The 16,461-nt window shown below is 33.0% G+C and overlaps 1 protein-coding gene across 4 annotated transcripts in view; it reads left to right on the forward strand.

Moving 5' to 3' along the window:
* The window catches only part of LOC131841299 (mushroom body large-type Kenyon cell-specific protein 1), a 164,890-nt gene that overhangs the window by 37,562 nt on the left and 110,867 nt on the right, over positions 1–16,461 (forward strand). For all 4 annotated transcript variants that reach the window (XM_059189617.1, XM_059189618.1, XM_059189621.1 and 1 more), the window contains exon 2: positions 16,002–16,113. In XM_059189617.1, the coding sequence (XP_059045600.1) occupies positions 16,020–16,113 (94 nt within the window). In that variant the 5' untranslated portion in view covers positions 16,002–16,019. The remainder of the gene's footprint in view (positions 1–16,001; positions 16,114–16,461) is intronic.

A 16,461-nucleotide genomic window follows, 5' to 3' on the forward strand; every position in this document is an offset into this window, starting at 1 on the left:
ATAAAAAGTACGATAAAGTAAGTTGTTTGAATAAAAAGTACTATTATATATCATTATATTCATATGTGAGGTAAAAACTTTGTACCAACGTTTACGAAAATTTCACAGATGGAGGTATGATATTTCGCACACTTACAGTTTATATAGAAAAGAAGTGCAGAACCCTAATATTTTTTTTTATTATGCATATAAAGTTCCTACATGAAATCAATAAAAAAAAATCTCATACTTATATATATATATTATACAGAGTTTATTGTTAATGTCTGTGGTCAAATTGAGAATAGATTAATGTTGTTTGTGTTACTGAATGTAAACTAATTTGACTGATAGGCGATCACTAGTAATTAAAATATAATGGCGAATATGAGTTTGCTATGCTTTTACTGGAAACCATCGTGGTAAATTCTTGGTATATTTGTCATGATGAACTGACCTAACCTCAAGCTCATCTTTTCACCCACTAGTAATGCGTCAACGCATACCGTTACCGCAGGGTCACCAGTTCACTATTATTCATTAAAATATGTATTAAACCCTTCATAATATGCGTTTTCCGAACTACAATTACCCTGTAATTTCACTTATATCTCACTCTTCAACCAAAACACTATTTACAAAGCTACCTACGAAAAACTCAAAACGAGACTTTAGTAAAAGAAAGGCTCGGCTATTTTAGAATTCGCTATTATGGTTTCATCCGTGTAGTCATGGGTAGAAGCTATCGAAAGTATAAAATTCACATTACCTTATTTTAAGTGATAAATGTTAGATAGGTCCTTGATGTTGATGTGCTATGTTATTAATCTGCTTAGTTATGTACTTATTATAGTCGCTACAGATAGGGTTGCCACATTTTACTTTATTTTCACAAAACATAGCGACATTAAATAACTAAATTCGATTTAGTTCCTTGCCAGTTCTTCTCAATTGAGTCTGTAGCCTGAACTACACGACAGAGAAAAAATATATAACAAAATTTATTTGTGTGTTGTACGTATATAAATGTGTTTCTATTGAATTTATATTTACTCAAATAGAATTTATGTTATACATTTTCTGACGAATAAAGGTAATAAATAGGAAAACATTGTAATCGGAACTTTGTGATGTTAAAGATAGTTTTGTGTGTTTTGGTCATATTGCTCTTTGTTCTAATAAACTTAAACAATATAAAGACAGAACGGTTTCTTGCTGGCAACCATAGAAACATAGAAGTTATTATATTAGCAGTTCAAATTTTAGGCCTTGAAGATACAGACCGAAAGACCATTCAGCATAAGAATTTTGAATCTTTTCTCACTGGAATAACAAATAACTAGATTATAGTAGGTGCGTCTCTATACTTATTTTATTAAATGTTTTATACAGTGATAATAAAATGGTTAACACTTCCAGACATCTTTTTGTTTCACAAATAGCCAAAGATAATTTTAATGAAACTAGTCAACATTTAAGTGGGGCCTATTCATATCTATTACAGACACCTATGCTAAGTCTAATCTACGGTCTACCGTAATAGGTAATAACTCCAGGAAAACAATTCTAAATTCTAATCTTACATGCCATAAAGACACTAAACAAAATAAGATGATATCGTGGCAGGCCACGCCTCATCATGATGTGTCGTGCAATTCTAGTATATTTGGCATTTCTAATGTCTAATATAATCAAAATAAGCTTTTTAAAAACCGTAAGTAAAAGATAACAATTATGTAGCCACGAATACATGGCACTGTAATCACAGAGGGATGCCTATTGGAATATAAATAAACTTAAAGAAGAAAAGTATTTAATTTTATCAAGTTACTAACACATCTAATTAAATACACACTTAACATCTGACATATAGACAAATATTAATCTAACTAAACACGCATATCTACACAAGAGCATAATTAATGACAACAGCAAATATAATCAAAGCGATAACAGTTGGTATCATAATGAAAACACTGTCAAACTAGTATAGAATAGGTTACTATGGCCTAGACAATTAGCTAGGAAGAGATTACGTTTTGTTTGTGACATTGCAAGCAACCTTGCAGCATATGCGCTGATTGGTCGAAAAATCAAAATGGCGTCGGCGCCCGCGCAGCCAGTGTCATTGTTTCTATTAATTAGATGACCAGTTTTGTAGGTTTCAACCGTTCTATAAATTTAGATAGGTATGAGTGTAATTACTATGCGCAATTAGATTGAATACAGTGCCGTTGATTGTATTGAGGCCAACTTTTAATATAAGGATATTCATTAATTTTGAATTGCAATAAGTGAATCTAACAAGGTCTAAAAACCAATTTAATCTAATTTACATTTTGGAAATATTACAGATGTAATCTAATATTTAAAATGCAGAGATAGACTGTTAATAATTCGTCGAAGTGTATACCTGAGTCTCAGCTAGTTTAACCGCCAAGCAGCTTGCATTGTATTGTGTATTTCAGTTGTTGTTACCATTAGGCAGTGAAATTACAGGATAAGAGGCATCAGTTCGTGTCTTCTTGAATAGCAACGAATGAGTGCTACCATCGGTGTCGCAATATTTCTGTTGCTGTTCGTGTATCTATATAGGTGAAGGTTACCGCTTACCATCTAGTGAGCCGTTAGCTTGTTTAACATTCCAGTTACATAAAAGTAAAGATAGACTTAAATGTTATTAGATCAATGCGAAAGCCACTAATTTGCTTGGTCAAAATGATTAATTTTCATACCTACATTAGCATTGTTTACTATTTGTATTTAGGTACATTTGTAATAAAATTTACTCTTAGGACTTTTCTTATTTTTTACTTCAAGCTACAAATTTTACCCGCATCGACTTTAATCATACAGTTTTTAAGTACCTAAAGTCTAAATAAAAAAAGTCTTAATAATTCGCCTCAGAGATTTTAAAGGCAAAGCAAGGGTGTAAGTGATGGTAAAAGGAAAACATCCACTTAACTCCCAAAGTGTTTTAAATCTTAACGTAATTCGTAAAACGTGCACCTTCAGATTTCGTGCTGAAAGTTGTCTGTGTCTTTTTTATTATCTACTACTATATTTGGTTATAGCTTATAACTAATTCATGTAGAGGGCTTCTCTGCTTTATAAAATATTAAGCCGCTATTCAATGTAGCAAATACACTAATTGTGTTGTTTACGGTGCTACTTTGTATATAAACAACAGTTACTATTCAACAGGTAAGTTTATTTTGAGCGTCCTGATATTTCCAACATAATTAGTGCACGATCAACATACTTCATTTTTACGTTTTGCATTATAAAAAGTGTTAATGTTCATTAAGCAATTCTATTATTTGATCAAAAAGCCTTTAATAGGCAGCGCAGCGCTCCCGCTATCCTAAATGATAAAAGAAAAGGTAAATGCTGGGAATAGCAAACAAGTTAATGGTCCACCTGATGCATAGTAGTATAGGTAAGGATGCTAAAAAAATATTGAGATAATTAGTATCCGTCGTAGCAGTGGTAAAGGCCATTGTGCAGCAATAGCCGTACATATATTATAATATGTATAATTGTATATACAATATAAATCCATGTCTATGGTTGTTAATTTCTTTTTCTTCTAATACAATAAATTATAAAGCTAGACTTTGTATACCAATCTTTCAATGCCAGAAATATGTAGATAAATATTTTTTCAATAAAGCTGGTAAAACTGTACCATCTGGGCATCAAATTCAAGCTGTCAAGTACCTGGACTTGATCTCCAGATCATACAAAGAAAGATACTAGTTTCATCATCTGAAATAATTAAAACTCAGGTACCGTATAATAAGGAAAAAGTGAAGCACGAAAAATTGATAAGGGGTGGGCGCCCTCTATTGATCGGAACCTACCACCCCTGCTATATAAGTATAAAAAGCGTAACAAATTTTCGTCTTAAGAAAAGGAAAAGAAAAAATGTATACAGCCACCCCTGGCGGGCGGGGGCTGCCCCCACTGGATACGGGGTGGTAGATGCATTTTTCTCGTGGTCCCTCTCACTCTTTCCTCCGACTTGGCCGTAAGATGTTACAAAGGGCCTTTGTTAGCGGTATACTTAATTAGATTTGGGATATGCAATTTTGGTGTTCGTTGATCCCTGGCGATTGTCATAATTATTTTACGTGTAATAGTTGTTTTCTTAGATGGATATTTTACTTAAATATTTTCTGCTATCTGCTGCTTTTACAAGTAATAAAAACGAAATATAAGGTAAGACCTATGGAAACACATTTCCATAAAATTTGTATATCAGTGATCACAAACTCATATATAATATACAATATTCGTATATCAGATACGAGTTTGTGAGGTCTGTGCTGATGATGTGTGAATTAATTGAAGCTAATATTAGAAAAAAATACCAATATAAAGAAAGCACCCTTATGAAATTAAAAATGTGTTTAAACCAACTTAGTTTTAAAAATTATATTTTAGATGTTTTTTAAATTCTTTGATTGTTTTAAAGGTCTTTTTTTATAATTAGAGATTTAATTATAATTTAATTCAATGCACCTACCTATATACCTACATAAAAATATCCCTTCATGACTGTATCCCACATGGAGTAGTCAGAAGCATTGTCAAATAGGTATTGTGGTGAACACAACAGACGCAACAGTTGACATGTGCACATTTCGCTGGGTAGTTACATTTTAATGCAACGTGGCTGTAGCAAGTCCTACTGCAATCTTATAGTAATTTTATGTTTTATTGACGCTTTTGTCACCGGAGAATTAGTCAGAAATAAAAATTGACACAAAGTTTTTTTAGATTAATGCACAATGCTCGACGTTATTGCAACTATAGAGAATTAATCGATTTAGATTAATAAATCGGTAGCTTACTTAAACACTTGTATCTCTGATATGATATAAAAGTATGACTGTAGGGAAATAGAGCATTGATCCAACAGTTTATAACATTATAATAATAATAAAAGTTATCTTTGCAATCTAAAACAATTTCCTGGAATTATATCTTTGTTTCAAAAGTACGGTGGGCGTCTAAAGAAAGAATCGACTTTCCAAGAGTTGCTCGGTAGTTATGACGCACGCTAAATTCGAACTCAAGCAAAAGTAAATCACTAGGCACCCACGTCTGATAACTATCTTCCCCCCAGTCCTTGTACCAGATTAAAATAACTATAAAAATTATTGCATACCAAAATGTCCCTCATATTTCTCTTGTTTCAACCCCCGTATACGTACTCTTAATAACCTTATGTAACTAAATATCTTTATATTTATAAATAAAATCACATTGAATGTGTATTTATGTACTTTGCAGTCGTTCAGTCGCCAACCCCGGGGCACGTAAACATCCTAAAAGTATTTGGTTGAACAACTTAAATTCTGTTTATTTTCAGCATGGAAGAAATATTATTCTTAAAACTTAATTACGTTGCTACATTAGGTAGCAACGTCAAATTAAAGAAATTTATTTTTATTACTTAGACACGTATACATATATATCCAGATTCCAGATTATACATTTATTCTACTTTTGCTAGGTAGGTAGAGAATGCTTAGTATTTTATACAAATATTATTTATTGGTACTTACGAAATACAATAAAGAAAAAATACATATTCTAGCATGTTCCCGAGAATTCGTAATTTGTTTGATTGCGAAACGTAGATAAAGAAAGTGTCTACTCGAATTATTGTGATATTATAGTCAACCAATACCATAGTCAAAGTTGGATGGGTGTTTCAGAGGATCTCATAAAAATCCGCAATTCTTTACCATTAAGCGGACCGTATATTCTCTGTCCACCCATGAATGTGATGTAAATACATAGACAAATATACTAAGTGCAATGTCAATACAACACATTAGTCATGCGTAATTAACAACCCCTCCCCCACTGCCCCTCGCAGGCGATAGAGCAGCGCTATCTTCGAAACACACACAAACTAATAATTAATCATCCAGCGTCTTCCTTCACCCTACCCCTTCCAAAGTTTAATTCCTTGCCCCCACCCCCCTACTTTTTTCCGAAGCGTGTTTTCATTTTGTCCGTCTACGCGAAGTAGAATTCAGTACAAATTGAATTTTGTGGTCTACGTGAATATTTAAGAAGCAAAACAGAGGATATTGGGTGGTTTTCGAAACCATTTCCAGTGTTAATTTAATTTTTTTATAGCCTCCAATATGTTTTTCTACTGTTTCCTTTATTTGCGCTTTTGCTGATTTGTTACTTATTTTATGTCTGCACATTTTAATTAAAACTAAAATAGCAAAATTGAATAATATAAGTTAAAGCTGAGCAGAAGTAAGCTATTCATAGTAAATTAGATACAGTCGGGCGTGTGAGATCAGGTAGTATGAATATTTTGGGGTACAACTTAGATCACCCCGACTAAGGGGGCTTAAAAAGTTCATTTTACGCGAATCAAAGTCATTCTACTTTGACTCGCGTAAAACGGACTTTTAATTAAATAGTTTTTTTTTTACAAAATATTTGCTTTTTGGCTACCAGTTCGTTTGGCCCAAAAGGCAATTATTTATTATACAAACCAGATTAAATTCTCATTAGTACGAGTTTTATAGTATCCAGAATTATGTTTGATGAGACATATTAGTTAAATTGTTATGACAAGAATAGTACCATCTGTCTACCCCATAGCGGACAAAATGTGAACGTAAATTGTTGTTTTCTATACTTATGCTTTACCTAGTAGTATACAGCATTTGGTAGTATATCACGATGAATATATATGTATCTATTATATATCTAAACAAATTATTGTAATTAATTAATATTTGACATATTGTAGTATAATGAGGATGCAGTTTACTAATGAGATATGTATGTACAGTCTATATAACACACTAATTACTTTATAAAATTTTAACATACAATTCATCTGTGTCACATTACAATACACATACAGTCTATATTGGATTTTATTTTCTATCGATTAAAAATAATATATAGATTTGATCTACATTTGATAAAATATCCTCTTATCTTTTGAATCAGTGAAAAGTAATTGATTTTGTAATAAATAACAAGAATAGCTAATATTAATTCATTATAGAAATATATGAATAAGTATGTATTTTAATAGAAATCACCAAAATTTCTGAGCCTGAGATCCAACCACAGAGTATATATATGCATTCTTGGTCACAGAGAGGCAGAACAGCTGTGAACAACAATCTTGACTTTTATAGCATAATGTTGCCTGAGTCAAGAACAGTATAAATCATAACCGTACTGATATGATATGTTAGTGCAGCTAAAACTATACTACTTTAAACTACCTATATGTTTTATATATTAGATGTGTTAATAATACAAATTAATTAAATTCATTGACATACTCTCACAACATTAGGAAAAGTTAAAGACAAAATTATTAAAGGATATTTTTTGCTATAGACAAAAGTTTTTATGTAGATAACGTTAGAACTTTTAATCACTATATGTACTGCCCTTTTCTAATTTAATTGCGAAGAACTGGTAGTAAATTTTACTTGTACATTTTTTTTATGTAATATAAGTACATGTCTATATAACAGTAGAGACAAGCTGAAACTTTAATATTGTTTCTGGTAACATAGATCAGAGCAAGTTGCGAGCTAGACAGATAAACATAAATCCTTATAGCTGTTCCAATTTTGATATCGATTCCTATATAAAGATGTAGACAAAAGATTTAAACAATATTTATTATCAACATATGTATAGCACGCCAGTCCTTATGAACAATGTACCGAGAACCGGGTAAGAATAATAATAATAATTTATCTGCGAATGATTTTATAAACAATACAAGATGCTAAGGAAAACATGGCCATTTCCGAAATCTGCTTATATAAAGAATACAAATATTAAAATACCATATTAACCACCACCATTTGATTTTTATATTGTATGTACTAAAATTAAATTAGAAACATTGATTAATGAAAATTAGATTATACCTCTTATTTTTCCATAAACTTACATCTATCCAGTTAGATACATGTAATCTACATATTATCCTCTGCTTCTGCCTTATCTCATTTATTTGGGGTCGGCGTAAAATTTTTCTTTTCCATTCATCCCTGTTCACAGTATCTCGTTATTTACTCCCTTTCTTATCACATCATCTTTCAAACAGACCATCCATCTCTTTTTCTGCCTTCCTCTGCCTTTATAATCTACCACATTCATATGTAACACCTTCCTTAAAAATTATCTTCATTCCTATTATAATACGTGTAACCTACATATATTCAGTAGTATTTATAAATATATATAGTATCTACATATATATTTTCTAAAATTAGTTTAATGCTTTATATTGTATCGACAGTGTGCACCATGCCTAATTCGCTCAGTGCACACATTTTTGTCTTTTTCACGGCTTCAATTTAAAATTTTATTTCCCGCTTGACCCAAAGGGGAAGGTGGGGCAGTGGGGGCGGCCGGGGCGAGGAGAAGACACTCATTATGACCAATTTTACCCCACTGTTTTTCCTACCATTGTTATTATAGTGATGGCTCATTTCTGTCGCCCTATTCAAGTTTTTGTTAAGTTAGTAGCGAGAACTTGGGGTAACATTTTCTGGGATATTTTTTGTTGAGGCAACAATTAAAGCGAGTTGAGGTAAATGGGTTGAGATTTTGCTTTAGACGGCCGATTATTCAGTGGTTTTTAGGGTTTCGCAAGTATTTAGATGCTTTGTGACGTGATTCTGACCTACTGTCTTCTAATAAACTGTCTGTAGAATAATAATTGTTAGTACCTAACTACGGAACTATTTATAAATATTGGTATAATATATGTTGTACAAAAATAACTAAATCTAATAATTATCTAACAGTTGTATCTTCTCTAGCTGAATGTGGCTGTGAAATTACAAGCTTTGAAGGCACGATAACTTGATTCTGGAATGGTAATGTTGGTTACCACTTACCATCAGGTGGATCATTGGTTTACAATTCTATTATGTTAAAAAACCAGTATTAAGTAAATATAAGCAGTGATATTATTTTTTTATATAAGAAAACAGTTTCAATTTATATAATCTTAAGATCGAGATTCTCATCGACTTTGTGATTATAATTTTTTACGTTCAGAAAAGAACACTGCATTGATAATATTTTTCTTTTTCAACTTTATTTCTTAGCTTGCCTTAGCTACATCGCGGCTAGTAAAATATTTGCGCTGCGTTTTTGTTTATTTTCTATATTACTGAAGCATTTTTGTATGAAACAATTTTTGTTTAAAAGTCTGTGATATTAAAATAGTACAGACTTTAAGTATATGATTACCAACTTCAAAAAAGAAGAAAACTTTAAATTGATGTAATATTTTATATGTATGTATATGTAATAATAATTGATAAGCCTAGACAATTAACATAGCGTCATCAAGTCGTACGGTGTGCAGAGTTTTGGGTACTAGACAACTGACATAAATACTTAGATATATATATTTTTTGTAAATATATACGCAATATACATAGAAAACACCCAGAACGATATAAACAGTCATCAAGAATACAAATGTTTGTACCATACGAGGAATTGAACCCGCGACCATCGGAAGTAAAGCGGTGTGCTTAACCGCTAGACCACCGTGGCCGTCCAATATATATTCAGTCTTGCTAAAGGATGTACTATTGTCAATAGTCTTTCATTCTTCACAAACTCCTTTTTTATATTCAAACGCTTATTTATTTAAAACACTAATCTTACTGTAGATATCATATTTGGTAATACGTAGAGATTAGGTATAACATTGATTCGATGAGGATAATGCCTCGTGAATGTGTGTCTACACTACTCAAAGAATTCAAAGCAATGATATAGAGACAAAGGCACACCACGCAGGTTATTTTTTGTTACTGGAACTTTAAACAAGTTAGCCAACCTAACTAGTAAGTGATAACTATTGTCTAAATACATGAACAACACTACGGGCATCACGTTAACATGCAATCCCGGTGATACTACTCATTCGGTGCTATTCAGGAGGACTAAGGTAACATGTCTCTTATACTGTAATTTAACTGGCTTATCTCAGACTTTAACGGAAACATTTAACAAAGCAAAGTTACGCTATCTATTCCATAAAGGCCGTCCTGATAGGGTAGGTGGTTCAACTACAAATAATAATATTATAGTAATTAATTGAAATAATAATAATATTATAGAAATTAAAAGTTTGAACTTTATTTAGGCTCTATTGTCTAATACTATACTTCTACGTGTGTGTTACATACACATTAATGTGTGTAATATTTGTATTATTACGTGAAGCAGAAATAGAAGCAGAAGCATCACCTAATAATATTATAAATAAAACATTTTATTATCCTGTATTCTAGATACCAAACATCATGAGTACAAATCTGGTAAAGAAAAAATATGAGTCTATTTATGTATATATGACTGATTTTCCAGTAATAGAAATACCAATAACAAGCCAAATTAATGCGAGGGGTTGTGGCAATTTCGCCCGTGCCAACTTTGGATTCAAATATTCTCAACGAAACGTAGACATGTTAAGCGATGCGTTTTTGACGAAGTCGAGAATTAAAAATGGCTTTGTTTATCACATCTAGAATTATAGCCGTGAATTTACATTATCATTTTTATCTTATAAATTACTAGGTCATACGATGGGATCGTAAAATAAAAATGTTCATATTACATTAATAATTAAAATGTTTTCTACGCGTAGCTCTTAAAAAAGTAGTTTATTTACCACGTAACAGTATTCATCCTTTTACCACATGTAACACTGTTCATATCAAATAAAGACGGAGATAATTTCCCCCCCAAAAATCCCCAAAAAGGGGGTCAAACGTATACCCAGGCCAATTTAATGTGCACCGCTGTATTGATTCTCCGGCATTCTTTCACACAGGCGCGGAGGAGCAACCCACCCCACCCAACCCCTTTGCCGCCTCCTCGGAACTTGGGATAAACGGGGATAAGACTTTTCGGGGTATCGATATCATATTGAGCTCATTCTGATAATTAAACTCCAAGACGACGCACGTGCCCAATGTCGATTTTTTAATGAAAAGTACATCATTTTACAGTATATTTCTTGGAATTAATAAACAAGACGGTTTCTTATTATTAAGGTTTTAATTATTACATTATAATGAAAAATATTTATATTTGAAATTTGATTAAATATTTATTCAATGAGATGCTTTAAAATAGTCTAATTGTCATATACCTATCACATGCTATGAATTAGCATTCGATCGATTGGCCCGATATGTTGGGTCGGGACGTTCACTCTAAACAAATATCTTCCTTCCCACACAATTTGTTATATCATCGTATGCCAAATAAAGTCTAAAGTCACGTTAAAGTATAGCTAAATAAAGTATTAATATGCGTACATTTGATTACTGTGCTAAATATAAAAGCGGATCCACTATAATTATTTTTAATGCATTTATTAATCATCGCCTAGTCGTTTAATATACAATAAAATATAAAGAAACAAATCAAATAGAAAATCCAGAATATGCAAATAGTTTTATAAAAATTAATATAATAGGCTAATAGTAGCTCATAAACAGATTGTTTGTTTCAACGTATAATTGTTGTAAGCCTCACTCGTAGATGTTCTATAAACGCAGTCTGTCTAGACTCGTGTCATTACAATAAACCTCTTAAGATAGATTAACACAAGTATTGTCTTAAACGAGGTCACTGACACTTTATTACAATTATTTTTCATAATATTCCTATTAATTATTATTATAATAATTGTCTAGTTTCTAAAAATGTAATGTTTAGAAAACCCGATCATAGAGAGTAGTAATGTAGAAGTGTCTATTATAAATTACTAGCTACTCGTCCCGGCTTCGCCCGGTTGTACATGTATTAGATACTAAATATAAACCTTCCTCTAGAATCACTGTATTTATTAAAAAAAACCGCTTCAAAATCCGTTCCGTAGTTTTAAAGATTAAGCATACATAGAGACAATCAGCGACACCGACTTTCTTTTATACTATGTAATGATTTCGTTACAGTTTCATATATTGAACCTATGTTTAATCATATTCTTGTATCGTAACAGTATTTTTCTTCAAATCTATATTATATATAATTGTATATTGGATAACACTCACAACTTTATTTTGAATTTTACACAATATCATCGTAATCATAAACTATACTATACGTTAAAGCCCTTAAAACATATTAAACTGAATTTTAAACTAGATATATATATATATATATCTTAATAAAGTTCAAATGATATAAACATAATAACTCTGGACGGTGTTGGAAATTAGAAGTAAAAAACTCCACTTCTAAAGCCACGTATGACTCCACGTGGCTTCATAATAAACTCGTTCAAATCCAAACAGGCGGCCAACTCCGAAACTAGCAAACGATCAACAAAAACAAAGGCTCGTGTACCGAGCAACAGGTACCTTCACGTACAACAAATATACAGCCAAGGTGCACGTATACACTAGGCGAACAGCGCGGCACAGACAAGAGAATATTCACTCGAAACATCCCGAACACATGCCGTATAACAAAAACGTTTAGGACAGTTATTTAATCTATGTAAATGAAATTCCACATGACTCACAAAACTTAAAATTCCAAATTTAAATTCAAATACCTACTCAGCTCGACAAATTTTAGGAACCACGTTCGGAATTTGAAATTCAAAAGATTTATGTTGAATTTAAAATTTGAATTCGGGAAAGAATTTGTGATAAATCGTGTTATTGTTTCATTTGCAGCCGAGGTTTATAATATTGTCCTTCAAGCTGCCAACAATGAGAGGCGGCTCGTGTCGACGAGAACGAACTTCCCGCCTATTGAATTTTCGCTTACAAAGGAAAGTTTTCAGGAAACGTTCCGGGTCACCAGCTTTGCAGTTTCGTTTTATATTTAAGTGTAACTTTGACGAAATTGTTAAAAACGAATAGTGTATTCAATTAAAGTTTGAAACCCCGATCCGGCTTTTGTGTCTGAATTAACTGTTTAAATAACTTCTCTACATTAAGTCTGCCGTACTACGGGTGCACTTTCTGCTTAAATGAAACGCATGCATGGTAAATGGGTAGTGTTTTTAACACTGTTAATAAATTAATTTTATGTATAATTTTATAAAAAGGCAATACTGGCCAGCTACGAAAAGCGTTGGAAACTAATTAAAAACATCAATTCCGAGCGCTACGCTACGGGGGAATATTTCAAACTCACACACACACGTTCACCCCCATGCACACATTTGCGCGTGAGACGCACACAACAGTTAAAAATAAGTCTCGGGCCATATCCGCGTGAGAGAATGGTCCCGCTGTTGTTCAACGCCAAAACAAAGTATCTGGCAACTTGAAAACAATCTTTAAACGTGACAAAATCTATTCCTTGAGTGAAAAATGTTTAGCTTACATACACCAAATTGGTCAGACAATTAATAGGAAAATAATTTTAATCACAATTCAAAACGTGATAATTGACAAGTACGTTTTGAATTACAATAATTGCCACTTAAACTATGGAGTAGTACGTGTATTTTGAAACTCTTTATTATCTAGTATTAGATAGGTGCTGTATTGAAAAACAAAAAAATGTTAATAATTTTGGAGCACAAAATATTACATCGGTTATCTGGTTGTTGAAGTGAACAGTTGCCCAGTCCTAGAACTTATCCGGGGGGAGACGGGGATAGCCGAGTGTCTTAAGGCGGAGCGGGACGGAATGCTGAAACCGAGTTATCGTAAATTGATCTGGGGCGGGGTGGCGCGCCAGGGTGGCGGCGACGCGGTTCCAAATTTGACAGCGATGGAAATTGGCGGGAAAGATTATTGGTTGCATCGCGCTCGATTTTTTGTTTCGAAATTTCAAATTCGCATACATTTGTCTCGACGATTTTATACCGTCGACTGAATGCGAAATGAAATATCAAAGCTGAAGAATTTGGAATTACAATTACGTGACACGTATTTGTGTAGTAGAATAACACGCATATCTGCGTTATGTAGGTCACGGACGAGGAAAATTTTGCGTTTTGTACTTTTTTCATTATGTAGTAGGTAACAGTATTCTCGGCACTATTGTAGCTTCCGATAGGCTAGATAGCTTTAGATATGTTACACACTTATTTGCGAGCAAACTCCTTTGTGTCTTAGACGCTCTAGCTCACGTTCGAGCGGTCTCATAAAAGCGTACACACACCAACATCTTAATAACAGAATCCGAACGCTTCGAGCGATTTTAAAATAAGAATATCATAACTGGCCACTGGGAGGAAGGGAGGTGGATTTCGGAAGAACGTTCGCACCCCTCTCAAGTTTTTAAAATAAGAAAATTTCGGTGGAGCGTGATATTTTTAAAATAAGAACCTCTTTCGTGGCATATTCCGTGGAGAGAGATTTTAAAATAAGAATAGTTTTGCAATGCTCCCCCGCCCCTTCGTCTGGAGTTTGAAATAAGAATTTGGGGGCCAGATTCGGGTGGTTCGGGCATATTCGGTGGGTGTTGGGGACTTGGGGTGTTCCTTGATGAGAACGGAGGTTTTTCGTGGAATTTCGTTAGCTCCTTTCGCCGAGGTCATTGACCGTCGGAGTCGATACTGGTTCGATGGATGTAGTACTAATTGGTTTTCAGTTTTTATTTTCTAAGATGTCTGTATAGCTTTCGTCTGGTCTCGTTGTTGTGCCTTGTATAGTTATCAGTTCTAGCTAATGAAATTCGTGTTTGAGAGTCAAAGTTTTTAAAATGCGCTATGGTTTGCAAATATGTATTAGTTTCAGTAGTCGACATTATTATGAAATTATTTTCATGATAGCTACAGGTGAATTAGATTTAACTTGATTACATTAATTAGGACTTTGTATCATAGCTAGTAGAAATTATTTAATACTTAAACAGACAGAAACAGTCATATTGAAGAACATATTTTATAATATCGTCTTTTGTATATGGAACTATGGCTACTATGGAACTAATTTCCACGTATATAGATAGTGATTATCCTAAACAGATTCTGTCAGTTAATATTAATTAAACATTCAATAATAAGCTTATAGTTATATTCAGATATTTATGTTTATACTTAGGTAAATATTTGCAGATAACTTCAGTACAAACTTTTAATTGAACGTATATATGTCCATTTTCAGATGTTATCATGTATCAATGATATTAATATCTATATGTTTTATGCGCATATCACTACTGAATTATTTTCTTCAGAGTCTACTTATGTATGTATCTCAAAGTAACCGTTTCAGCCGCCAAGCAACTTGTTTTGTAAGCTGTTTCAGTTGTAGGTGAGATTAGGCAGTGAAATTACAGGGTATAGGTAAGGACGTCTTAACGTCCGTGATATTGTTCATGTATATTGGCGACATTTACTGTACCATATTCCACATAAGTTTTGAGACAATTTCATCTGACAGTCTATCTCTAGCTATGTTGTTTCTACGTTATATATCAATGGTGAACTAAGAACTTAGTGGAACAGTATTAATAAGTACAAGACACCAGGACAAAATTACTACTGAGACTATACACAACAAAGTTCTCTGACGCAAATGTACAGGGACTCGACCGCAGATAAACTGAGAATATGGGTTGGACAGAGAGAGAGAGAGGGATATCAGTCGTGAATATAATTTTATTAATTATATGATAAATCAATTATTTATATCCTATATGAATAAATAAATTTAAGAGAATGTAGATATTCATTTTCGTACTGATGAAAATGTCGAATGAGTGGTATTATAGGCATTCACGTGTGATCTGTGTGGTGGTGTTCATAGATGTGAAGGTTGCCACTTACTATCTGGTGGGTCATATTGGCCATTCATGCTTTTGGCGTATTCTTAGAATTTACTATTATTTTTGTTACCAGTTTGTTATATACTTAATTGTGGTCTTTTTACTCTATTATCTATTAAAAATGTTTTATCTATCTATCTATAATGAAGCGCCGTTGATGACGATGATAATGATGTTGATGATGATGTTGTTGATGATGATGATTTTCATGATAACGTATGTTCCAGGGTTGCCGTACGTATGCCATGGCGGAATGCTCGTTCGCCCGCTGCCAACAAGAACGTCGCGCCATACGCAAGGAACTGCAGCGTTGGACCAAGAACATGGTTTACATATTGGGTAAATTATCATAAAGTTATCTTTAATGTCCACCATCACGACTGTTACTGCTGTTGGGTAGTCAGAAGCATTGTCAAATGTTGATGTCATGGTTATAGCAACACTTGTTGCGACCTTTTTGATAGGAATGCTTGCTAGCCGCTTGTAAGACATATAACCAGGACAGATAGAACAATTTGTCGGCCTCGGTGGTCTAGCGGTTTATCACACCGCTTTATTTCCGATGGTCGTGGGTTCGCTTCCACGCACGGTACAAACATTTGTATTCATGATTATACATTATCGTTTGTGTCTGTCTATGTGTTTTCTGTATATATTATGTATGTATTTACAAAAAAGTATCTAAGT

The sequence above is a fragment of the Achroia grisella genome, unplaced genomic scaffold (genome assembly GCF_030625045.1).
Source record: "Achroia grisella isolate CSIRO2021 unplaced genomic scaffold, CSIRO_AGI_Agris_v1 utg1576, whole genome shotgun sequence".
NCBI classification, from domain to species: domain Eukaryota; kingdom Metazoa; phylum Arthropoda; class Insecta; order Lepidoptera; family Pyralidae; genus Achroia; species Achroia grisella.